The 25,923-nt window shown below is 43.2% G+C and overlaps 1 protein-coding gene across 1 annotated transcript in view; it reads right to left on the reverse strand.

The window, feature by feature from the left end:
* Positions 1-16,130, reverse strand: part of MAP3K3 (mitogen-activated protein kinase kinase kinase 3) — a 29,946-nt gene extending 13,816 nt beyond the window's left edge. The window contains exons 1-7 of the mRNA XM_054281550.1: positions 16,057-16,130; positions 9,682-9,803; positions 8,610-8,699; positions 7,323-7,363; positions 4,285-4,384; positions 3,561-3,674; positions 2,233-2,353 (exon numbers count right to left, since the gene is read on the reverse strand). Coding sequence (XP_054137525.1) covers positions 2,233-2,353; positions 3,561-3,674; positions 4,285-4,384; positions 7,323-7,363; positions 8,610-8,699; positions 9,682-9,803; positions 16,057-16,060 — 592 coding nt within the window. The 5' untranslated portion in view covers positions 16,061-16,130. The remainder of the gene's footprint in view (positions 1-2,232; positions 2,354-3,560; positions 3,675-4,284; positions 4,385-7,322; positions 7,364-8,609; positions 8,700-9,681; positions 9,804-16,056) is intronic.
* Between the last annotated feature and the right edge of the window lie 9,793 nt (positions 16,131-25,923).

Raw genomic sequence — 25,923 nt, forward strand, 5'->3', positions numbered from 1 at the left:
AGGAAGTCGGCACTAAATCCATGTATATCAAAGGAAGTGAGTGGAAAAAACACAAGCCCTGCCAGAATGTTTAGTAACTTTTTTTTTTTTTTAAACTTTTAAATAAAAGTTACCGTTACTTCCAAAGCTCTGAGCTGGTGACAAGAGGCTGGGGCTGTTTGGAGCTCAGGAACCACACAGGTCCCTCTCCTGCCTGCAAAAAGCTTTAGTTGAACAATGCTATGGACTTCAATTGTGTGACATGGTAGGAGTTGGAGAATCTCTATTAACACCAGCAAACAGGGCACCTTCCTCTTCCAAACCAAAGACAGGAAAAGAGAAGGAAGAAGAAATTGATGCAAGATTGAGCTATTGCCAAATTACCAGCAGACCTCTGACACAACTGGAACTCTTCTGGACCTCTCAAATCTAACAATCTGGTACTCTGACATGTTCACAAAATAAAAGCAAAGGTTTCCTGACTGATGAATGACAAGTTATTCAGAAAGCATCCATAAGCTGGGATTGGAGGAAAGAGTGTGTAACTGGGGCCCCTGATCACTGCACAGTTCACCCCTGACAGACACTTGCTACACTCTGTTGGCTTTGGCACCATTACCTCAGAACATCAGTAAAGAAAAAAATATATATAGATATATTTTAAATGAAATAATTTTGGCATTCAATTTGTTTGTTATAGAAGAAACGTGGTGTTCAGACATGCATGGATACCACTTCTCAGGACCAAGGAATGTTGCTCTTTTTATGCCTATTAACTTCAAACTAGGAAGGAGAGTAAAAGTCTTTTTGTCCCTGTTTCAGTCACATAGTTCACAAGCTTTCAGTACTTTGTTTGCTGCTTCATAAAAGGAAATTGTACAGAAGGGGATCAGCAAACTCTCCACAGGTTACAAGCAGGTTTGTTAGACAAGTCCCACACCAAGAACCACTGCTCTGGTTCACAAGTCCTTCCCTCTGAGCTCACTCACTGTTACCTCTGCTCAGAGCAGTGTGGATCCAACTCTGGTTTGGCCTCCCCAGTATGGAGATTGTTGTGATTTAAGCTGATTTATTAATTAATACTTTTAACTGCAAATACTGATCTAAAATAGTGTAATAATTCTGCCTCAAGTTCACAGAGTTAATGAAACTGAAGCACTCCTTTGCTACAGTGAAGAACTTGCAAACAGAATAATTCTGACATTCCCAGCTCCCGGTACTGCCCTGTGTGACTCGCATCACTTGTCCTCAGGCATTAGCTGTGACAAGCCCCAAAATAGCTGTTTTAATAAATAGAGTCATCCTCTGCTTCTGTTTCCAGCAGAATTTCCCTTCTCTCCTTTCTGAAGCAGAAATAGTTTATGCAGAGCAGCATTTCAGCTCTGGCCTTCACACCCTCACCTTCCTCCTGCACCTTCACTGCTCATGGAGCTTCACACCAAGGAGTCAAACCCTAAACCACACACTTTTCTGGGTTTTTTTCTGGGCCCATAAATCCTTGAAGGTGTTTTACATGTTTTAGTATTTCATATAAAGGTTAACAGCTTTGAGAATCGTTCAAGAACAGATTTGAATTGCACTGCATGGTTAGAGTAGGTTGTAACAGAGAAATTGGGAGAAATCAGACAAATCTGCCAAAGATGGAAGTCATAAAAACTACAGAAGTCTTAGATGAACCTTTCCCCCAAACAGGAGTTCACTGGGCTAACAGAAACCCAAAGAAACGAGACAAAGGTACATATTATTCTATTACTCTGATTTTTTTAATTATCTTTTGTGCACCTCTGATTTTGTCTTGTGCTGATAATTCTAGAAGTGAAACTTGAGGCAACTCAGAATGTAGGACACTAGCTGGATATGCAATAGTAATTCCCAGCAAAATGCTTGATTACAGGAGTCAGGAGAGATTCCAAAGCCCAACATAAAAAAAAATCAAATCTAGGTTACATGAACTGAAATTGCCAATCTAAATAAAAAGCTTAATAGACTCGCATCAGCTTTCCAAATTTCTAACCACAATGGCTCTGGCTTTGGGACATCCCCTTTAGCAGCTCCTCAGCTGTTCCACAGTTTAGCAAGGAACTTTGAAACATTCTACTGTAAACATATTAAGAGCTTTTGAAAATGAACTGCCTTGTCCCAGAATAACCTTTCAATTTCTCGTGGCTCTCCTAAATGCTCTACCATAAACACTAGTGCCCAAAAGCTACATTTCAACAAACAAAAACATGTAGAAGTGACAAAAATACTCACTGACAGACAGATGTCTGCTTCTGGGCTCTGGCTGCTGGTAGGGTGTGCTCACATCCCCTACAGATTGGGAAGTTTTAATCCTGACTTGCTTGGGCAGTCCAGAGTGGGGTGAAGAACTGCTCTGTTGGGCAAAATGGAAAGAATAAAACAAAATAAAGTGAGATGAAGGAGCTCAAGTAGTCTGGACACAGTTAAAAAAATTATTATGCTTAGTAGCAAGAAAGTGCTGAGCAACAGTTCTAGAGCCTGAAATCTTATTAATTCAGAAAACACAAACAAAAGACAGCAAAAGAGCCAGGTTTACAATTAGGGTGTAAAACAGGAGTCAGAGAACTAGAACAAGTGCAGCTCAACTCAAATGCATGATTTGCAGGTCTGTGTCTGACATTATTTGAGGGGTTCCTGTCACAGACCAGAACACAGAAGCACCTCCAATTTCCATCAGCCACCTTGGCCAGCAAAGATAAATTCTGAACCTTGCACTGTTTCAGAAGCAACGTGACTCCCCACAGCATTTAAAAAGTAAATTCATAACTCAGACTAAGTAAAAATAAATTCTGGGGAGTTTAATAGCACCAACAGTCAGGAGATGCCAAGATGAATTTATTCATCCTTCCCCTGAACTTACATAGATATTATCTAATTAAAGGTAATTTTTCCACAGAGCTCTCATCTCATTCAAAGCAAGAAGAGGAGTGAGACACATGAAACCTCCCCCAAGCCATTGAAATTCTCTGTTAAAAGCAGAGGCTCAATACCTGCAGGCATTTTCAATTTTAACCCTGACCCAACACACCTAGTTTTACAAGGTGTTTTACTCCTCTCCTCTTGAGTTACAGAATTTATCTGATTTGAAAAGAACATAACCAAAGACACCTCAAGGAAATAAATTCTGACTTCCGAAAATTATTTGAACTTGACAGGCAAAGAAGGTGCAAAAACTCAAATACTTTAATTCAATATTAAATTACTGGATGGTTGCACATTTAATGTGTGCATACACTTGAAAGGAGTAAGGAAAGAGACTGATTTAAATCACATAAACTCCACCATGGGCAGGTCCATGGGAGCTGGATAAAGGTGCTGATGAGGTTACCCTGCTTAAAAAGCTGCAATATTTTAGCTCCCAAACAGCTGCTGAAATCAGGGAAAAAACCAACACAATAAGACACCTACAGCTGAGCCAATGCAAAGAGGATAAACACATGCATTTGTGCCTGGGAAAATTGATTTTATAATCCCTGTCACACTCAGTTAATGCTGCCATCATGCTTCAGAGTCTTAGGGGTAAAGCCCTTGATTTTGCAGTCCCAGAAGTTGTTACCCACATGGTTTCTGTCCTGGGACAGCAACAGTATCCTCAGGCTTTTCACATTTGAGCTCCTGTCCAAGAGATCCACAGCTTTATCCAGGTCATCTTGGTTTTTCAAAGGAATAGAGAGCTGCAAGATAAAGAGCATGGAAGAAAATCATTAGAAAATACAGAAAAAAACTCTACTTCTACAATGGGTTGTTTAAATACAATGGGTATTTAAACAAACATTAGAAAAACACCAGACTGTAGAACAGGATTCTGATTGCTCAGTTATTCCACAAATTTTCATCCCAATGCTGTCTGACTGTCCTTTTTAATGAGGTTTTCCTCCCAGGTCAGAAAAATGGCTGACCCGAATGCAAATTCCTCTAAAGCATCACCCACAAAATATGAATTGCTACCTGGATTTGCTGTTTGCAAAGAACAGAGACTTGTCAGCCCCTGACTTTCTGATGAGAAAATGGTCTCAGAATACTTATGAATCCAGAACTAATGATCAAGTGAAAATTTGGTTTCATGTAGAAATAGTGTGTCCTAAGCAACACAAAGCAAGGGAACAAGATGCTGATGTTTGTACAACAACAGTGAGATGCTTTATCAGGATCAGCACATTTGCCTCTGCATCAGGGATTCAACGACGGTTTGCATTAAAGAAAGACCCGAAAATTAAATTTCTGGTTGGGGGATTTGTGCTGGGGAAAGGAGGCGTCACACAGAGAGCCCTGAGAGCTCAGTACCTCGTTGTTCATGTAGTGGAGGTCCAGGGGCTGCCCAAAGGCTGTTTTCACTTTCTGCTGCACGTCTTCGTAGCGCACGGGACGGACAAACGGAATAATCCTGGCAGGAAAGAGAGCCACTGCCTCATCCACAGATACACTTGATAATGCAATCAAATCACATGGCTGAACCACTAAACCCACATCTGAATGGTCTCCTTTCATCCACAAGCAAGTAGGGAACCTTTCAAATTTAAATTTGTATGTATTATTTCAATAAGGAATTATTGATCTCTGGCCCATTTCTATACAGTTTGTCAAAATGCGATATTCAGCTGGAGATTTCAAATAGAATCCCTTTGTCCCTTGGCAGAAAAGAATCCTTTTTTTGAATAAATGTCTTTCACATAACAGGATACAAATGCCCTGTGCACCTTGGCTTAAAAAATACCACCTGCTCTGGCACAGATGAGATTCTGCCACAAAGAGCTGGATTGTGAGCACCAATTAACAAACTTGTCACGAGGCAGAAATAACAGGATACAACAAGGTCTCCCTCGAGCCTACTCTTCTCCACGCTAAACAATCCAAGATCCTCTTCACACGTGAACTATTAAAATATCTGGTTATACTTTTTGTCCTCAGTTGGAAGATTAGTGCTCTTTCCGATGCAATTTCTGCTAGCTAACTTTCAGGAAAAAAAAATCTTTTGCAATGAAAAAACTTTCAGGTTTTTTATATTTCTTTTGCTACATCAGCACACTACAAATGATCGAGGGACTGTTTGGACTTCCAAGCTACTGAGTGGACCATGGAAACTCAAGACCTGTTCTTGTCCAACTCAGTGAGACCCTGAATTATCTCACAGGAGATTGTGGGGAAAGGGAGGGAGAGGGGCTTTGTGTAGGGGCCACAGAGAAGCTGTGGATGCCCCTGGATCCCTGGAAGTGCCCAGGGCCTGGCTGGATGGAGTTTGGAATAACTTGGGACAGCGGGAGATGTCCCTGCCCATGGCAGGGGTGGCATTGGGTCCTTGAGGTCCCTTCCAACCCAAACCATCCTGGGATTCTCTGGCTCTGTGCTTTGGAGAGAAGGTTTAGTTTCCCAGTCATCCATCCACACAGCCTCATCAGCCCTGGGTATCATTTCAAGAGATGAAGCTTTTGTTTGAAATAACCCTTGTGTTCCTCAGACCCTTCCCATGAATGGTTATTTTACCACCAGACCTACAACATTCAGCTCTTTGGAAATAATTGTCCTTGTTAAAAAGCAGCCCACAATAACATTTTCTACATATTCCTAAGAAATCCATACAAGAAATCACAGTGCTCTGGCACCACACAAATGCCATGTGGCTCTCAGTCCCTCATAAAGGCTCCCATTCTACACTCAATGCTTTCAAAAGCAGAGCTGTTCTCAGGTGCCACAAATTTTATTAGTTTAAAAACTCTGTGCACTCCTCTAACACAAAATCCTGGACTGCAGGGTTTAAGGAGCCCATTCCTGCCTGACCACCTTAAATATTTGTGGTTAGATCTGGCAGCTCCTGTGAAACCAAGCACACACACTGACATTCTGGTGCAAGCTCCCTGTCTGGAACTGCACACCGTGCTGGGAGCAGGGAATTCAGGCGAGCACAACTGCATAATTACACTGACACACAATCAACCTTTTCATTTTAGAAATAAAAAAAAAAACCAGGAGAAAACCCTTCTGCCCCCTGGAATGCACCCAGCAGACAGGCAAGATGATAAGCCTGTGGTGACAGCAGAGTTCCCCTGTGCTGACACAGTGTGACAAGGAATTGTGACACGTCCCACTGTGCCTCTGTTGTTGTCCCCACAAAGCCCCTGACACAGAAGAGTGCTGAGCAGACCTGGCTGACAAAGGAGGAAGCAAATCCCAGTGAGGATTACCTGTAAAATTTCTCCCACAGCACAAGAAGTCACTGACAGAATTCATCACAGAGGATTTCGGTGAAAGAAACAGCTCAAGTTTTGAGGAAGAGTAGAAATTATTCTCCACAGCCTGCTTTGCCAACAAAGAACACTTCTGCTTTCCTAACAGAAATCCCAAAATCTGACAAAGGAGGAGCTTCAACAACCTGGCCAATAACCTCTGCTAGAACAGGCTGTGAGGATCACTACAGACAACTTGTCCTCCTGTGCCATTCACATTAAATTTACATTTTATCATGAAATTGTGAACTACTTCATGATGGAAATACTGCCTGGCCTGAGAGAAACCCTCTCCCAAGATGGTACACACATTCATGCTTACAACCCAATTAATATCTTCCAAAATATGGACACTATAGCCCAGCAGCAAGATGATGTTTTCCCTCAGTGAGAGCAGACCCAGAGACCACAGACAAGCCTGGAGCCCTCCTGAGTGTTCACACAGCCACAAGTCATTAAATGTTTCAAGAGTTCCTCTTGAATTGATGGCAAATAAGAGGATTTTTGGGACCTACTTTGAAATATTTCAGCAATTTTATCCATTGTAAACAATGCTGTAAAAACTGAAACTGCTATTTCAGTTATTTCTGGTTTTTTTTTTTCTTGTAAAAGAATGTCTCTCGAAACCAAATATCAGAGGAAATAACAAAGAAGCTTTTACACCAATGAAAAATAAAAATCTTTCTTTGCTGTATCTATTGCTCAATCACAGCAAGGCAGTGATAGTGACAGGGCATCAGGAAGTGAGAAATTAGAAAAGAATGATACTGATTTGATCAGCTTCATTTGGTTTCAGTTAGATGAAACAAAATGGGAACATATCTGAAATAAGACTTTCAGGCTGAATTTTTTTCAGGTTGGACAGCTTTTAAAAATGCTGCAGTTCACTTACAAATAAATGTTATGGCAATAAATCAGTGTTTTATGACACACTGATCTCTAAAAATAACCAAGTTGTGTGTGAGCTGCTTGTTGTTGCCTTCACTGTGTGATTTCCATTCAGGAAAAGGGAAACCAAAGCCAACAAAATATTTAAGCTAAATTACTGATGACTAAATTATTCTCCCAAGCAAAGAATCAAAGCAGTGAAGGCCAACTTACCGTCTCTCCCCATTATGTTCAAACTTTATCCTGACATCATTCTGCAGGAGAAAGGACAAAAGGTGAGCTCACAATCAAACTCTGGCACACACAACAGCACACAAATGCACTATATTGTGATTTCAGCATTTTAACTTTCCCCATGGAAGCTGAAGCAGACTGTGGAAACAAGGGGCTGATACATGAACACAGCACGTGAGGAATGGAGAAACTGCTGAAGGAGGAAGACAAGGAAAGGGGTAAAAACAAAGCTGTAATTTTTGTAAATTGACACTTCAACAGAGGACATTGAAATAAACTTTGAAAAAAAATAATCCATCTTTAACACTGCATGGAAAAATTTGAAATTCAGTCCTAATTGCTTATTAATCTGAAGGCAATTTTCTTTAAGCATGCTCAAAGCATGCATGGCAGGAAACAGAGAGGGAATGTGCTACATTTTTTATTCCTACTCCTATTTTTGAATTTTTATTCCTATTTATTATTCTTTATTCTTAAGACACGGACTAAATCTCTGCTTTTGCAAAGATGCAGCCCCTGAAACTCAGAGGTACAAACAGGCTGATTCTGTGTCACCTTTTAAAGTTTTAAGGTTTCAGCAAAGGGATCATCACCACTACCTGATAGTTAAAAGCACTGATTGTGCAACCTGTGCAGTCACTGTAAACTCAGAAGATGCTGGGTGGCATGCAAGAGTCAACAAGCTGAACTTTCAACTCTGGACATTGGAAGTTCAAATCCCAATTTAGGTCAGAAAGATAAAAATAAAAGGGAAAAAATCTACTCTTGATAAGACTCCATCATTTCTGCTGCACAATTTATGTGATTGGAATAGATTAAGCCATCTGTGAAAGCCTCAGACAATAGGCAATCATACATCTAGGAACTTCAAAAAAAAAACGTGGCCAGGAAACGCTCTTTAGCTGGAGGAAGTTTCTGGCAGGCCCAGTGGTCAAGAATGCAGCTCAAAAGGACCCACGGAGTCCCTGGGAGCACACGGAATTCCTGCAGTGCTGGACCAGGGAAAATGAACCTTCCCAACCCCAGCAGTGACCAGCTGCAGCTGGGGCACTCACATGTCACTTTAAAGAGTGGTTTTTACACGTAGGAAGAGAAAGAACTTAGTCTAGAATTACCCCAAAATGAAAAAAAAAATCAAGAGAACCCATTTAATTGATCAATAGAGGAACAATGCAGCAAACAGCACAGGAATTACATGAAGTCACTGCACAGAGACATATTCCTAATTTATAATTGCTAATAAGGAAATGAAGTTGGTTTTCTTACCGGAATTTTTTTTTCTTCCACTGCAGAGGCACACTGGTTCATTATTGCAGGGCTGCCCAAGAGGGGGGGACTGCTGGCATTGTGTTTTTTCTTTAAAAAAAGAATAAAATCACTTTAAAAAATTGGAAATATGACTGTGAAATCAGAGAGTCACTTGCTAAGTGTGGCTTAGCATTTTTAGCTGTGCAGACTAAACCCCATAAAAAATACATAAGGGGAGAATGCAGTATACATATATGTATAATGCAACATATATTAAATATTTTATTAAACTACATAAATGTATAGCATATATAATATATACAGTTTATACAGTATACATACATGTATAATGCAATATATATTAAATATTTTATTAAACTACATAAATGTACAGCATATCTAATATATACAGTTTATGCAGTACACATACATGTATAATGTAATATATATTAAATATTTTATTAAACTACATAAATGTATAGCATATCTAATATACACAGTTTATATGACATGATATCCATGATATTTTTTATGAGGCAGACCAAGCCTCATAAAAAATACATATGGGGAGAATGCAGCATACATACATGTATAATGCAATATATATTAAGTATTTTATTAAACTACATAAATGTACAGCATATATAATATATACAGTTTATGCAGTATACATACATGTATAATGTAATATATATTAAATATTTTATTAAACTACATAAATGTATAGCACAGTTTATATGACATGATATTTTTTATGAGGCAGACCAAGCCTCATAAAAAATACATATGGGGAGAATGCAGTATATATATATGTATAATGTAATATATATTAAATATTTATTAAACTCCATAAATGTATAGCATATCTAATATATACAGTTTATATGATATTATATCCATTAATCTTATATAAAAATATAAAAGCTCCCATATTTGCCACAGCCTGAGCAGGATCAAGGAGCTATTTCCCATCTGATGCTTTGGCTGCTGGAAGCACAGGACAGAGCCAAGGATCTGAGCCAGTCTCTGTGGACCTGCCCTGTCCCTCCTGTCCCAGGTGACCACTTCAGGCACTCACCAACCATTTTACCTGTCTGTTGGAGTGAGCAGTGTCCTTATTCTTCATGGTGTCATACCCGGGCAGGCGGTGGCGCCTGCCCATCTGGAGTGCCACCAGGTCCTTCATGATGGACTTCAAGGCCTCTTGTTCATCTGTGATGCACAAGAATTTCAGGAGTAAGTTGTCTGGGTGAGCAGCAACCATGACATTTCTGCAGCTCTGGCACTTCTACACTGGTTTTCTGCTGGCTCATAGAACAGCAATCCTTTTTAGGATCTTTGCAAATACACTGTGATTTAATTTAGTCATAAAAAAGCAGCCCAAAATTAACTGAATACCATGACAGATGAATGTTAAGTCACTCATCCAATATCACAGAAGGATCTGGGCAGAGTACAGATGAGAATGAATATCCCCAGCCCCTAATTCTGTTCAGAAGTCTTCACAACAAACAGTAAAACCTGGACAGATTTGCTAGACCATCACAGGTCATTTAGGAAGGGCAAGCTGACGTGCTTCTGCCAAGGAAAACCTGGGAAAAGTCTGTTCTTTCCCATTTTATGTCCTGTTAACTCTGAATTCTTGCCTGCTAGTGGAACAAACCACGGCCAGCAGAAAGAGAAATGAAAATCTGGACAAAGATTCATCTTGGAGTATCTGTGAACACAAATCCACTTGCACTGATTGCCCCAACACGTTCCTCTCCTCCCTCAGAACAAGCTGATGGAATAAAATTCAAACCATTTTATGAGATTTCAAGATCTGCTGAGCAGGTTCAAGTTGTCCAGCACTAGGAACACTGTCTGCTGGCACAGTACAATGCAGCAGGTTCAATTCAAGGCTTCTTGCCTTGCAGCAATATAAAAACACACATTGATTTTTTTTCTTGTATGTTCCACTGACTAAGAATTACCTTCTGAAGATTCCTGATGTAACCAATTTAAAGTATTCTCTCCCATTGCCTGCTTGCTTTGAGAAGTGGTACACAGCAGAATTTTGTGCTTAGAGATAAAAACAAAGATGTAAAAAGAGGGAAATGCAGAGTAGCTGTGATGGATGGTAGATGAAGCTATGGAAATTAATCCTTTCCTTGAGCAAGGATAAGGACTTTAAATTCCTTGATATTGCAAAAGGTAAAGGAAGCTGCCAAGTGCAGTTCTGTCCAAAGTGGGACTGCACTGGGCACTTGGCTGCCAGGCACCAACAAAGCAGCACCTCATGCTGTCCTGGCACACTCCTGCCCTCTGCACTGCCTGGCTGCTGTCTCACATTTCAAGGCTCTAAAAGGTTTTAGGGATAAAGTGTCGTTTCCTTGGCAAATAATACACTCAGCTAAATCCTTCCTGATATTAAGGCATTACTTAGGCATGGAATTTGAAGCAATGATTTGATCAGCTCTGGACATGCCAAGGAGAATCTGCCCTTTCTAAAAGAGTTTGGGAGGACCTGAACCCCAGATTTGAAAGAAAAGCTTTTTTTTTTTTTTGATAATTGGGATTTTTGGAAGTGATGTGAGCCAGATTAGGTTATCACAGTTTCTCCTTTTTTCCCTCACTCTGTCACTTTGAGAAGTTCAAATTGAAATGAACATCTCTGAAGCTGATTTGTAAATAACTAAAACTCAATTTTAAGACTCCACCATGGCTATACACTCATCCCTGATTCATAGCACTGGTTTGATAGGTAATCACTTGCATTTGGAAGAGCTGTCCTGGGAACAGCTGCTGAACATCAAAGGATGGGCTGGCTCACACTGGTACCTCCCTGTAAAAGGGACTCAGCGGGACGATTTGTTTCTGCAATTTTGTGTCGTGCATTTGTTCACTCTCCAAAGCAGTCAGCTCATGTTTTATGCAGAAGACTGGCTTCATAATTAATCAATGTCTGAATAACAAACGAGATTTTCGCAACGCTTAAAGATGACAGATGTGGGACACACACGGCTTGTAAAGCACGCAGGGAGCAGATCCTACTGAAAGTTAAAAGCAGAATGAGAAAAATACACCTCTTTGTAAGGAGGAAACAGCTGAAGTCCCAGTCAGAACAGAAGTCACACTAGGATTATCTTTGCTAAAACCAATAGTTTCTGCCCAGGTCTGCTTTAGCTTTCACAGGATCCCAAAATGGTTTGGGTTGAAGGAGATTTCAAAGCCCATCCAGTGCCACCCTTGCCATAGCAGGGACACCTTCCACTGTCCCAGGCTGCTCCAAAGCCTGTCCAGCCTGGCCTTGGGCACTGCCAGGGATCCAGGGGCCTCCTCACCCTCACAGGGAGGAATTTCTTCCCAACGTCCCATCCATCCCTGTCCCCTGGCAGTGGAAGCCATTCCCTGTGTCCTGTCCGCTTGTAAAGTCTCTCTCCATCGTTCTTGCAGGCTCTCTTTAAGCACTGGAAGGTGAGTCCCAGCTTGGTCCTGAGAGCACCCAACATCTGAGATACATCCACTGTGGACTCCACAATGTTACGCCAGAAACATCAAGCCTAGACCAGATCATGAAATGGAAGGAAAAGAAATCTCCCAATGCATCTGCAGAAGGTGTTAATTACAGAAAAAAAAAATCTTAAAAAAGGAATGCAGAGCAGAGAATATAAAAAAATCCAAATCAAAACCCAGCAAATCTCTGCTGTCCAAGACAAGCCAAATGAGACAATAACCACATTGTGGCAGTGGAGAAGGGAGAGCACTCCTGGACATTCCAACTGCATGTAAAAGAAGCAAGCGGTGTAAGTAACACAACCAAAGCAAGAGGCTGCTTTTTGAGAAGCACATCAGCCAAAGGAAATAAGTGCTGGGATCTATCTCAGCACTAAGTAACCCCTTGTGGGATGAAAATGGGAAGAAACAGCTGTGAATGAAGCTAAAGTTCCAGGTAGGCAACGGCACAACTTTTTCCTTTTTTTTTTAAGTTTCCAACTTTACAGTTGAACATTTAACCTTTTACCTTAACTGGTGTGTCTCCAATTTACTGGTGTTCTTTCCTTTTGATGGTATTAAGAACAGCCTTGGAGTCACCTGGCAGACAAAGGCTGAAACTGCACAATAAAAATACTAAATCCTATGGCCTGGAACATCCCTGATGTTCCTACCACCCAAAACACTCAGGGAAGAGCTGGGATACAAGTTTTCCACTACAGTGCAGTTTGGGTTTGGCCAGATACCAGGAGGATGAAGAAGAGCTTGTCTTGGCAGAGTTCCTTTGGGCAAGAAGCAAACGAGCTATGAAAGCAGTTTATAGCTGAGGGCTGGTGACAAGAAATCAAATCCATCAAAGAATAGGTCTGAGAGTAAGAATTCTCCTCTAAACAGCATCATCACTGGAAAACAAAGATCAGTGGTTGGCTGCAGGTGTTCTAGCCCAGGTTCCAGGCTGTGTGGAGTCAGCAGTCACTCACTTGTGGCACAGAGGACACATCCAGCCACCTGAGTGCTCTCCATTACAGATTGCAGCTTGGCTGTGAAGTGAATTTATTTATTAGCTGAGGCAATTTGCGAGTTTACAACACCAACTCTGAAGGGCAGCATCTGGCAAACACCAGAGCTCAGGGTGGGATTGCTGGGGTGTCCTGAGCAGGACCAGGAGCTGGACTCATCCCTGTGGGTCCCTCCCAACTCAGGATATTCTACAAACCCCTGCAAGCTCTGTATCTATCTCACTCACTGCAGTCATTCTAACACCAGAATATTATTTATCTTCATAAAATGGGAACACTTAATGTTCTAACAAAGGGGATGGAACAACTTCAGCTGAGTTTAAATCTTATTATACATTTTTAATACTCTTACACTGAGCTGTTGGTTCTCTACTACTAAACCATACATCCTGTAATTCATCCCTATGCTGATGAGGTAGGATATGACAGAGTATTTATCTCTTGAAAGGATAAAATAAAGTCAAATACTGATCTGAGCTTGCGCAGGGAAGAAGTGTACCTGGTGAGGACAGCAGTGTGATGGATTTAATGCTGAGAAGCACGAATATTCTTTAGTTCCATCCCAACAGAGCATTTCCATAGACTGATATGGAGCAGCCTTACATTAACTGCACAATGCAGAAGCTGCTACAAATGAAAATGAAGCAATTTTTGGAGCACTGAGAGACCCTGTTTTGCCTGGTCTCCAGTAGGTCTGGGAAACACAGTTCTGCTTTGTGCGGGAAAGATGTTGTCCAGGAAATGCTTTTCATGTTTTAAAAACTACACTCAAGGATTTTTATAACTCCGATAAAAGCGAACTGCTGTATTGGAATATGAATCCACTGCTGCTCACAGAGAAAGTTGTTCCTCCCCACAAAGCATTTACTTCAACCAATCCCTGGTTTGTTACACAGGTCTGAACAAGTCGGAAATGGAAACAGTTTAGAAAAAGAACAAAAAAAAAAAAAATCCCAAAGTTAGAACAGCAGAAGTATCTGCATATATCTGTGAACCTCCCTAGTCCAGGATCATGTTTTAGATGGTGTCACAGTGGGACACATGATCCCATATCGTGGAAAAGAGAAACAAGTGAACACATCTGTGTGTTTGTTATCCACCACCACAACAGCAAAGCTGGCTTGGGTAAGTGATTGGGCAGATTTGGGGGCAATGAGGAAATTTTAGACAAATTGTGTCCATGTTAGAGGTCTCAAAAAAGCATTGAAAAGAGCTTCATTTTGAGTCCTTTGCTGTGGGCAGTTTTAGTGGTACCAAAATGCTGCTGTGTGCAAGCTTTAGGAAGTCACTAACAACCCGGTTTGTAGAGTGAGAGGAAAAATCAGAGCTCTCTATGAGGCGTATCACTGCAGGATACATTCAGGGTCCCTGTTCTCACTCACAGGTTAAAGGAAAACTCTGGGATTTGGGATTTGAGCCGGTGCTAACCTGCAGGCTCAGCCCCGCTCCCTCGGTGCGTGTGAGCCAAGGGAAGGAAGTGACACAGGCAGGAAAAGCCGGCGGAGGGGAAGGCTGCAGGGAGCAGGGCCTGCTCCCCAAAGGCAGCCCTGCACGCCTCGGGGCTCCGGCTCCCTGCTCTCCAGCCTGCCAAGGAGGGAAAAAACCCTCAGGGATTGCCCAAAATCCGCTCAGGTGAGCGCCGGAGTCCTGACACCAACACTGCAAACCCTGACACCAGCACTCACACATCCTTCAGGTGGGTCAAACACCACATCAAAGAGAGTCAGAGCATCATGTAAACCCATCATCCGCTATTAACCAGATTATTTGGTCACAGCTGCTGAATTAATTCAGGTTTTGCCCATTGCAAAGGGTAAATCTGCTCGCAGCTGTGCCATGGCGGAGCGGTCCATGAAATTGTATTTTTTCATTCTGTGCTCACATGTTTACAAACACAGGTCCAACTGCCATTGGAAAACGCTTTCATGGAAATCCAAGTTCCTACTTCTAAACCATTTTAAGTTTATGAAGCACCCTGCTGCTCTAGAGTGGATTACACTATTCCTCTTTGTAGCAGAGAAATCTAGCAATGGTTTTGCATCAATTTGTGGTATTTACCAAATCAAAACAGAGTAAAGAGATACTGAAGTAGTTGTAGAACAACATTTGCAATGCTTCTTGAATTTAAAGTATAAAAGTTAATTATGTACACAGACTAAATGAAGGAGAGTCTTAGAAAACCAAATTTGGTTGTGGGGAAGAAACATTTAAGTTGTAGCCCATGAAGCCATGAAACTCCAGACTTAGAAAAGCAGGAATTTCCTTGCCAATACGCAAGTATGAGTAAGTTCTGGTTTAGAGCAATTAAAAGTTTAATTCTAGCACCTCTAAGTTGAAAAAGGAATTAAGAAGCACAAGACCCCCTCCATAAGCAGTTCTTTATACAGGACATACAGTCCAAATCCAAATTATTTTGAATTAATCAATCCAATTCAGTCATGGCAGCTCCTCATAACAACGTTTTCCTCTTGAAAAAGAGTTCTTCCAACTCCTTTGCTTGTTTTTACATGTTGCTGTCTGGGCCGAGAATGGCAAACGAGAACTCGGGGGGAGCTCCATAAAGGAAAATCTATTTTGATGGACTCCCAAACTACATTTAATAACAGAAATCTCCCTGATTAAGCTCGTGCAGAACAATTCCCGTCTCAAGCAGAGCCAACTTCTGGAGGCTGGAGGAGCCCCCTGCGCTCAGCCCGGCCCGCTGCTCCCGCCGGCGCGTCTGGCCAAGTTCGCTACCGGCCCGGGGCACCGCACGTATCGGTAAACACCGATTTTCACCATTTTAACCAAATCCTTGAAAATCCACCGCTCCCCGCGGCGCTGCCGCTGCCGGGCCCGCCCGCGCCGGCCCCGCAGCACCGAGAGCGGCCCGGAGCGGGGCCCGGCCGAGCCCCCGCCGCCCCTTCCCGCCCGCAGCGGCCCCCGGCCCATGACGCGGCCCCGGCTCCCGGGGCTTCTCCGCCGCTCCTCACCCATGTCTGCGGGCGGCGGCCCCGCTCACGGCGGGCGCTGCGGGACGGCGCTGTCACCGCCGCGGCTCCATGGCGGCCGGGCCGAGGGGGAGGGCTCAGAGCCGCCGCCGCCGCCGCCACATTCCCAGGCCCCGCGCCGCCGCCTCCTCCTCCCGGCGGCCGCGCTCCGGGAGCGGCGGGCGGGGGCGGGAGGGCGCAGGCGCTGCCGGTGCGTCCCGGTGCCCCCGGTCCGTGCGGGCCGGCCCCGCCGCCGCCGCCCGCAAAACAAACCGCTCGGCGGCCGCCGCGCACCCGCCGCCTCCTGCCAATCACAGCGGCACCCGCCGCCGCCCGCCAATCGGTGCCGCCGGGGCGCGCACCCGACGGCGAGACTGACCAATGGGAGCGCGGGGAGCCGCGCCGCCCGCCCCGCCTCCCCGCGGAGCCGGCTGTCAATCACGGGGGCCCATTGCGCCGCGGCAGGGCCACGCCCCCGTCCTTCAGGAGGCGGGACAGCGCAAACCACGCCCCTTCGTGCTGTCAATCAGGTTGAGTGACGTCGGCGCGGCCCCGCCCCGAGCTGGCAGCGGGGCCGGGTCCAGTAAAAAGAATAGAAAGGAAAAATGGAATTTTTGCCCATTCTGTACCTGCAGTAAAGCACCTCCGGGAATCCTGCCACAGGGTTAATGAGAAGAAATGCCCCCTTCAAATGAACTAATGAATTATAATTAAAAAATCCTGCTAGATTGCATGATTGCAGGTCTGATGCAACTGCTGGGTAACTCCGTTCACACACCACCATGTGCTACTGTCATCACCCAGTCTAACCCAGGAATTCCACTGAATCAGGAATGCATTGGGTTGGAAGGGACCTTAAAGATCATCTCATCCTCCTTGTGTTTAAATCAAATTATACCTTTTAAACAACACCCAGCCTGCTCTTTCCCAGCGTGTGTCCATCACATCTGCAGGACGGCATTTCCATGGTGTGTTTTCCAGCAAAGAACCGGCAGAAGGGGTTTGTTGTTTTGGAAAGGAGCCCAGCCCTGACTCCCCGTGGTGGCCAAGGCTGCCCTGCAGCTGGGAACCCCACCTGGAGCAGATGTTCCAGCTGCTGCTTCTCCATCTGCCCAGTGTCTGGGAGTGGCTTTGCTCACAAACAGCACGGCAGCAATGTCAGAGGGGTCAGGGAACCTGGATAAGACACATGGAGAAGAAAACTAGACTGGAAAGGGAAATTGCTCAAAGGTGTGAACAAGTGCAGGAATCAACCCACCCATCAGGAGGAATTTGGGACTTAGTCAAAACATGACAACATTATCTGTAACATAATTTATTTTTATTTTTTTAACTGTCGAGGTAATAAAAAACTCTCAGAGTGTCATACCAGGTCGACACAGAAATAGGAAAAGGGATCCACAGACCCAGCCACTTCCTTCTTAATACAAGTCTTGTATTTGTGGTATCAAGCTGGTAGCTTTTTGTCCCTGCTCCAATTTGAATTCCTCTCTCATTTGACAGCATCACTATTGATCTTGGAACCACTTTTTGACATGCTTTTTCACAGCTTCATGATGGTTTATCACTATCCTTTACCAACCACTACATCTCAGTTTCCTTTCCTCACTAATTTCCAATAAAATACTCCACAGATTTCTCCTTGTCCATAAATTCACATCCTTGCACTCTCTGCTGCTACATTTAATCTCCTCTCTATTTCTCACACTTCAGTCATCCAATCTCCAAGACACTCCAGTTCCCTCATATTATCAAAGCCTCCCACTTTGGTTCATCGCCAAATTTGATTTTAATGCTTGCTCTTAGTGCCAGGATCATTATAAAAAAGCTTTCCTAAGAGAGGTAAAATCCCACCCCATGCCCTGGGAGGCAGAAATTCAGTATCAATTCCCCACTGCACCAGCCCTGATTTCAAACCACTCCATTTGCTATTTTTGCCTATCTTGTCCTGCTAAACGAGACTGATTCCATGTCCTTTGTGCAGAAACTTGCTTTGCTGAGTCCAAAAGATATTAGAGCAGCGAGTGGCAGCTTGTGACAGGAGGCAGCAGCTCCTGGCAGATGGCAGGGACACCCACCCTGGTGGAACTCACTCTTCCCATCTCCCACTGCCCGGCGTGTCTGGATTCCACTGAAGCTTCCCTGCACCTTTTACCAGATTGAAAATAGAATGATTTGTCCTTAACAGCTCATCACTTCACCCACCTGTCAAGCCTAATGTGTAAACCAACAGATTTATCTCTTGGTTTGTGGTTTCCCCATTTTACAGACATTCTCACATCACTATCTACATGCAAGTGCCATCAGGACTTTTTTTTTTGGACCACTATAGACCCTCACACTTTTTTTTTTTTGTCCCTGACAAGCTGGTAAATCCTTCCTGAACTAGAATCCAACTTTCTACCAAAAGAAGTGCCCTTTTTTGTGTAATTTGAGAAAAATTAATAATTCCTTTCTGACTTTTACTGTGTACTTAATGCTGTGCTGGAATCACAGAATCCCAGAAGGGTTTGGGTTGAAGGAGACTTCAAACCCCATCCAGTGCCACCCCTGCCATGGCAGGGACACTTTCCACTGTCCCAGGCTGCTCCAAAGCCTGTCCAGCCTGGCCTTGGGCACTGCCAGGGATCCAGGGCCTGCCCACCCTGCCAGAGAGGAAATATCCCATCAAATCCTTCACTCTATCAGTCTGAACCCAGTTCTCCTTGCCCTGCCATGACAGTTCCTGAAGAGGATCAGGTTATTTACTTTATATTCCATGGTTTTCCACCCTGATTGTCCACATCCTTCCAAAGCTTCACTCCTGTAAACAGCAACTGCAGAACAGGCTTAATTCTTGAATTTATTCATTTAATGTAAAATCATCAGTAAAGATATTCACAGAGACTCTCCAGGAGCTCCTCTGTTTCCAGTCAGCCCATTTGTATTAAAGGAACTTTATAAGGCTTAATTCTTTAACGCTGTCATGCAGCATCAGCTGAGGAAAGGAAGTGTAATCCCTATTTTAGGGACTTAAGGGCATTGCACAGAGAGACAGTGGCTTGTTAGGAGTTACACAGGAAGTCTGGAGTAGACCTTTGGGATTTAGCTCTTGGCACCTTTTCCTAGTGTCTTAATCACTATGCCATCATCTTATTTTCTATTTTGGTAGTATTTCCATTTTCTGAAGCATACCTGACTCAAAGAGCCCCTTTTCCTTGCTATCAGATGTACTATTTCTTCTTTTCTTCCTGCTTCCCTTCTTGTTTGGGTAGACACATCCTTCCTGGGGAGCAGAGCAGGCTCCAGGCTGAGCCTTGTCCCATGCCAAACCTTCCTTATTCTACATCTTGGACTCCAGAGCCACAGCAGGGAGTGAGGAGGAGAAACCCTGTAAACAGAACCGGAGAATCCTTGAATGCTTTGGGTTGGAAGGACCTTAAATCCCATCCATGCCACCCCTGCCATGGCAGGGACGCCTCTCACTGTCCCAGGGTGCTCCAAGCTCCATCAAGCCTGGCCTGACATTGCCAGGGATGGGGTATGTGATCTTCAAGTGATGCATGAAAGGTTCTGCACTGTCTTCAAAGGATGTAATCTCATTAATCCCAGGCAGTTCTGCCTCTCCTAAAAATTCCTTGTGGTGCTCTCAGCTTTGAAAACAAAAATAATGGAACACTGTCATCACTTTCCAACTCTAGGACAGCGTGGCAGGATAAATATGGGCCCAAACGCATCTCTCCCCCAGCAGAGACGTGAATAATGGGAAACTCCTGTAAAACACACCTGCAGCAGCCTTTCCCAGCCGGGAGGAGCAGGTGGGCACCTGTACCTGTCCTGCGGCCCAGGGCTGGGCCTGGCTGCCAGCAGCATTCCAGCAGAGGGGGCTCTGAAGCTGCTGAAAAGCCAGAAGCTGTTCTGCCTTTGGAATGGCAGAATTAGAGAAGGAAGGGGAGGAAGAACGTTAAAAATATGATATGCTTTTAGATCCTTACTTCCTCTGAGCTGACAGTCTGGACTGTTTCTAAAACAGCACGAATGAAAAAGCTGAAAATGAAATGCTTCTTCCAGTCACAGCCCCAGAATAATCTCAGAGGTCACTTTTTCTCTACAGCCATTGCTGTGCATTGTGTTACCACAGAGGGTTTCTTTCAAGTATTTTTGAGCCCTTTACTGATTGATGATTAATTTTTCATTCACAGCTGGTATCAGAGCAGGGACTCTCCCATGGTCACAGAGCAAACCAGCTGTGCCAGATGTTGGCTGGCCCATAATATTTACAAAAGGCAGAACCTCTCTCATCTTTTTTTCCACCTACATTCCTCTTGTTTTGCTACACTGACAGGCAACTTGCTTCATCCATTGCCCACCACTCCACCACTTTTTGCACTGCCCCAATTTGCACAAGCTGCCTCCTTCCACCATAGTGGCAGCTGAGAAAGTTTCTCTGGAGTGTTCCAAAGCACGAATCCAGGGACAAAAATAAACTGTGAGGATGCAAATGCATTTCTAGGGTGAAAGACAAACAATTCTTAGAAAGAAAGTATTTTTTTTCTGAGCAGGAGTTGCTAACACAAAGTCCATATATAGCTTAAAAATCACTGCTGCATCTTTGCAGGCAACTCTTTCCACTGTGGTCATGAAGCTTAATAAGCTTTTATTTCAAAGCCAGTACACAAAGAATTAGAAAAAAATCCAAGGGTTTAGTTGAACTAGATTGAATCTAAATACTTAGGGAAGTCATCAGTCCTGCTTGCCAAGGCCCAAGGTACAAATTTCCAAGCTCTGCCACACTGTTCTCCTCTTGGCCCCAATTCCAGACACGACAGCAGTGACTGAGAGTGGAAAAAACCCTTTAAGAGAGGTCACCCTGCCCAGGAGAGACTTAAAGCTACAGAAGTGCCCAATTGCTTTGTTTACACTTTGCCTATATCCAAAATCCCTCAGAGACTAATTATTTGAACTCTGAAAAAAAAAATCCCTCTTCCCCTCATCTTGAAAACAAAACCACACAGCAGATAATTCCCATTTTTTTGTGCAGGGAACAAACAAATGTTGGAAAACATGAGCAGAAACAACATTGGGATACACAGACCCTGCAGCAGATTTTTAAGAAAGCAAATATTTAATGTACAGCTGCATTAACCATTCTGTTGGAGTTCTGTAGTGACTGGGTTCCTATAATGTATTTGGGGAAACTTGCAATTTAAGGGTAGCTGGAATGATCAAGTTTGTTTGGGTATTTGTAGAATGAGGGATCAATAGACTTCACCAGCTCTGCAGAGGCAAGGCAAAGCAATCAGCCTCCTCTTCTCCACACAGAAGGAATGAAGTGTCTTTGTAGTTCCCTGCTCCCCCCAGGTTTTCACTCATCACACAGGGAACTGCAGTCAATCTACAAATGTTCCATTTTTATTACAAAGTATGAAAGGCAGAAAATACTGTACCTAATACACAGGAGGCCGAAACTTAGAAAGAAGGTTAAAAAATCTGAATAAAACTACATAGGAAGCAGGAAACAGCATAAAAGGATGCAACATTCCACTTTCAAGCGAGTTCAGAAAATTGCCTTAAAATTTACAGTTTCAACAATATGGTTCCATGACTCAGGTGTTAAAATCCATTGTAACAAACCCTTTTATATTTTCTCCATAAAAATAAAGGAATATAGGGACACTGCAGTTATCCATGTCAACAATATATGTCTGTTGAATAGCAGGATACTGGGACTCCTCTAGGACAGAATAGTAGCAAAGTTGCAGGTGGAGAAAAGGACAGAAGTAAAATTACTATTGCTTTAACATACTCTAAGTGAGAACAAGAAGTCAGGAATCTCATATGGATGTTTGTACAATCATGCTACAAAGATTACACCTTCAGGAAATTACCACAACAGGACTGTGAATGGGAAGAGCAGAAGGGAAAAGACACCTAAAAGTAGAATCTCCTACTTGGCTACTGGTAACAAAAATGCTTCGGCGCAATGGATTTAAATTACATTTTACACTGCTAGCAACCCAAGGGTTAAAAAAAAGGTTCTTTTTAAATAGTAGATTTCATAATTCCTATTTCCCAAGTTGTCAAAAAAAGCAACATACCTTTTTCCAGCTGCACTGGGACACTGTCCTGCTCTGGTTTTTGCTTTTCTGCCTTGCTAAGACCCCACAGACCCACCCTCAGCACTAAGAGGGGCTGGAGTTGCACATGGAAAACAAACTCCAAGGAATGGGAGCTGGACCATGGGTTTACAGCTGCACATGGCCACGATATTTTGTCAGGAAATAGCTTTTTTTTCCCCTTAATTTTGTTAGATTTCCTATAAAGAAACCAGCTTGATGGAAGCCACTGAGATAATTATTTTTATGACTATGGAAATTCTTGCTTGATGCTAAGTACCAGAGGCTGCACACAAGGCCACTGAGATCCTTGGCAGACACACTTGTCACCTGAAACAGGCAGCAGCAACTCTCACAAGTGCCTTTGCATCTGGTGTCTGCCATGAATCACCAGATGAGCCTTCAGTGATTGGTATTTAGCTGCATTTCTAATTACTGCTCCTTTTACTGCTGGTGAAAGGTGCTGATTGGAAGTTCTGAAGATCCCTTCCAGAAAACAAACCAAGTCAGGGGCGTCCTAAACTCTCCTCAAAACCCTCAAGAATGAAACATTTCTGACTCTTCTTGGGTAAGCAGGGGAAGTACAGCTGCATCAGAAAGTGCTCTTTAAGTGCCACATACAATTAATTCCCTGGATTCTCTGCAGAGATCAAGAGAAATTGGGACAGAGCTGACAGTGACCTGCTCTTTGCTTTCCATGTCCACAGAACAGCAGGCACAGGCTTGCTCTGAGAGCAGAAGGCAGGAAACACGTGTTAGGGAGAATTTGTGTTACCTGACAGGATAACTGTGCATTTGAGGTGGTGGAACCACTTTGCTACTGAAAAAAGCAATGGGAAAACTCAGCCCTCTAGTACTTTGATGGGACTGAAACTGTGCAGCCTGCTGAGCCCAGAGCTTGGCTGTACTGCTGTTCACTCTTTGCGGTGTGTCTGGAAAGAGTTAAAACACCACTAACCAGCAGTTCAATGCTTCAGGCTGTGTGAATGTCCAGGCAGCAGCTGCAGTTTCTCTCTCACAAAATTCAAGTTATCCAAAGACTCCAGACACATCCCTACACAACCAACCCAGCGCTGTCACCATCGTGTTCTGATGGTAAAGAAGAGGATTCCCAAACACCACCAAGCTCCTGAACAAAAAGGACTCTCTGGGGGACAAGCAGCAGCACATCCCTTGGGTTGGCCTTACAGGACAGTGTCAGTCTCACAACATGAAGCTTCAGTTTAACATTTACAGCCTTGTCAAGTGCTCACATTTTTGGCTTTCCGCAAAAACAAGCGAGGGTCATCCCCAGTTTAGGATTTTGGTGACAGTCATTATTTAACATTTTCTACACAACACAAATGCCGACCCTAGAAGGGCGGAGGAAAAGATGACTCTCCTCCTAATCTTACCAAAAATATACTTGTTAAAGTGCCATCTGCAAGAGAACAAAATGGACACGCTCAGCTCCTTATTTCCATTGACAAGCACGAGAACATCTGTGAATTCTGTACATCAGATTCCTCCCCTCACCTGGTCTCTGGCAGGCTATGATCTACAGACTGAGGCAGCTTCTCATTGCACCATGAGGCAAAAATAGAGCTTTTCACTATTATCCAGAACATTCAGTAGAGTAATTACTGCTAAGTTTTGAAAGGATCATTAACTTTGACTTATGAGAGGCAATGCCTCCCCCGTTAAATACATTTCAAGGTTCCATAAGAAACAACCTGTTTTAGCAGTCTCCTTTCATATTATTTGAAACCAGTGTGTTTTCTTTCTAACTAGATTGTCAAAGCACTCAAATCCTTGCCTTTTTAATCCCTGCACACACAAGTACAATTCCCACAGATGCAAGCTACCATATAGCCCTCCTCATTTAGACAGTTCACAGAGTTGGCACACTACACACTAATTCAACATTCAACTTGTTAACTGCTGGTTTTCACCTCCCTAACAAATTTTACATCATCAACATCTCCTGGCTGAGAGCCAGCAGGTTGCCCACATAATAGTAGGAATCTGTGGAAAGCTTGGTTTAAACAGAACATAACAACCAAACAATAATTTAGTCTCCTGAGTTAATCAATTGGAGAAGTGATACAGAACTTCCTAACTCAGAATTATTTCTGTCCCAGAATTAGACTGGCTGCACCAACAGCAGCACATGGTTTTCTGCTTGGCTCACCTCACCTGTGTTCACTCTTCCCTGAATGTTACTTTCTACCCAAAAAACATGAGGTATTTGCAAGCAGTTGTTCTGCATCCTCTGCTTGTGCAGTAAGCACCAAATAAGAGAAACTGAATATCAAAGTATTTCTTTTCATGAACTTTGGGGAAAAAAATGCTAATGGGGGCTTTACACCCTAGAAAATTGAGTGTAAACAGGGGAATTGTGATAATCTGTGTATTTCAATTCACAAGTGTCAGGGTTTGTTTTATCTTGCAGACAAACACCAAGCACAGCATTCCCTCCCTGGCACTGGGTCACAGCAGCTGCTGGCAAAAGGGCACCAAAGTCTTTCCCTTCCTTGTCTATATAGAAGTGCCATTTGCACTACAGAACATCTCACCCATGAGGATTTTCATGTCTTTTCACTCATTAACCTTTCAAGGGACATCTTTGAAGTTATTTTAAGTATTATTTCCCTGTGCCAAAACAGTCTCTAGTGATTTAAAATGTAATTTCTTGTGAAGAATGACAATGGATTATGCCCAAAGCAATATGCTGTAGATCCAGAAGGTATCCCAACTGGCTAAAAAAAAACAGGATATAGGCCTTATTTAGAATCCAAGATGCCTTCACTTGCCTTTGATGCATTTGGAGTAAGCACACAATTTCACAAACAGACTTCCATCAATTTCAGGGATGCAAGAATAGACACTGAATCCTCTTCAGCTTCCTAACAGGATTGATTTCCAACAGAAGCAGAATCTACCTGGCTATTCAGACCATGAGTTCCTTTATACAAGATCACATTATCTTAGCATTCATCTTTGACTCATGCAGGAATCTGTACAGGAATAAACTCTGAAGCAAAAAGGGGACATGGAAAGCACTAACATTGCAGGTAATTCCCTCTCAGTAACAGCACCTTTTGCCTGCCATTTGTAATTAAACAGAGCATGACAAGCCTGTGAATGTGTTTCAGATGACTCCTAAAGCTGTGAATGCCATTAGTCACTCCTGCTAGGAAAACCCCAATTTTTGCTTCATCCTAAGTAAGTTTTTTCCAGTTTCAGATGAAGTGCTATTGCAAAAAGTGATTGTTTGGCTAACACTGCTCTGACATCCAGCTAAAGTCTGTCTGTGGAACACACCACTCTCACTAGTGCTGCTAATAAGAAAAATTGACCTTCAAGTCAAATCAAGCTTTGTCAAAATCCCACAACTGAACACACTGACAAAACACCAGCTTGCACAGTGTTAGCCTCCTGGTTCTCTGCTATCAAAAGGAGTGATGGAACACAGCTGCCCCTAATGAATTCCTATCAAATTCCTGAGGCAATGCTTTTCTGAGCTCCACGGTGAGAAGCAGCCTGCAGAAGAGTATTTCTCTATGTCCAGAATGACAAAACTCTGCAGATTCTGTTCTGTATTTGACAGTGTTCTCAGCGTCAGCTTCAGTGTTCCACAGCAACCGCTTTCCCAACTTGCCTTTCCTGCATAAACTGACAAGATGCAAGTTTTCCAGCGTCCTGCTATTTATAATCTGCCTCCAGTTGCAGGTGAATACTCATTAGGTGGAAAGAATTTTGATGGTTTCTGACATTTACATCGAAACTGGGCTGC

This window comes from Melozone crissalis, unplaced genomic scaffold (assembly GCF_028551555.1).
Source record: "Melozone crissalis strain CALT ecotype California unplaced genomic scaffold, PUWL_Pcris_2 ptg000032l_1, whole genome shotgun sequence".
Classification (NCBI taxonomy): Eukaryota; Metazoa; Chordata; class Aves; order Passeriformes; family Passerellidae; genus Melozone; species Melozone crissalis.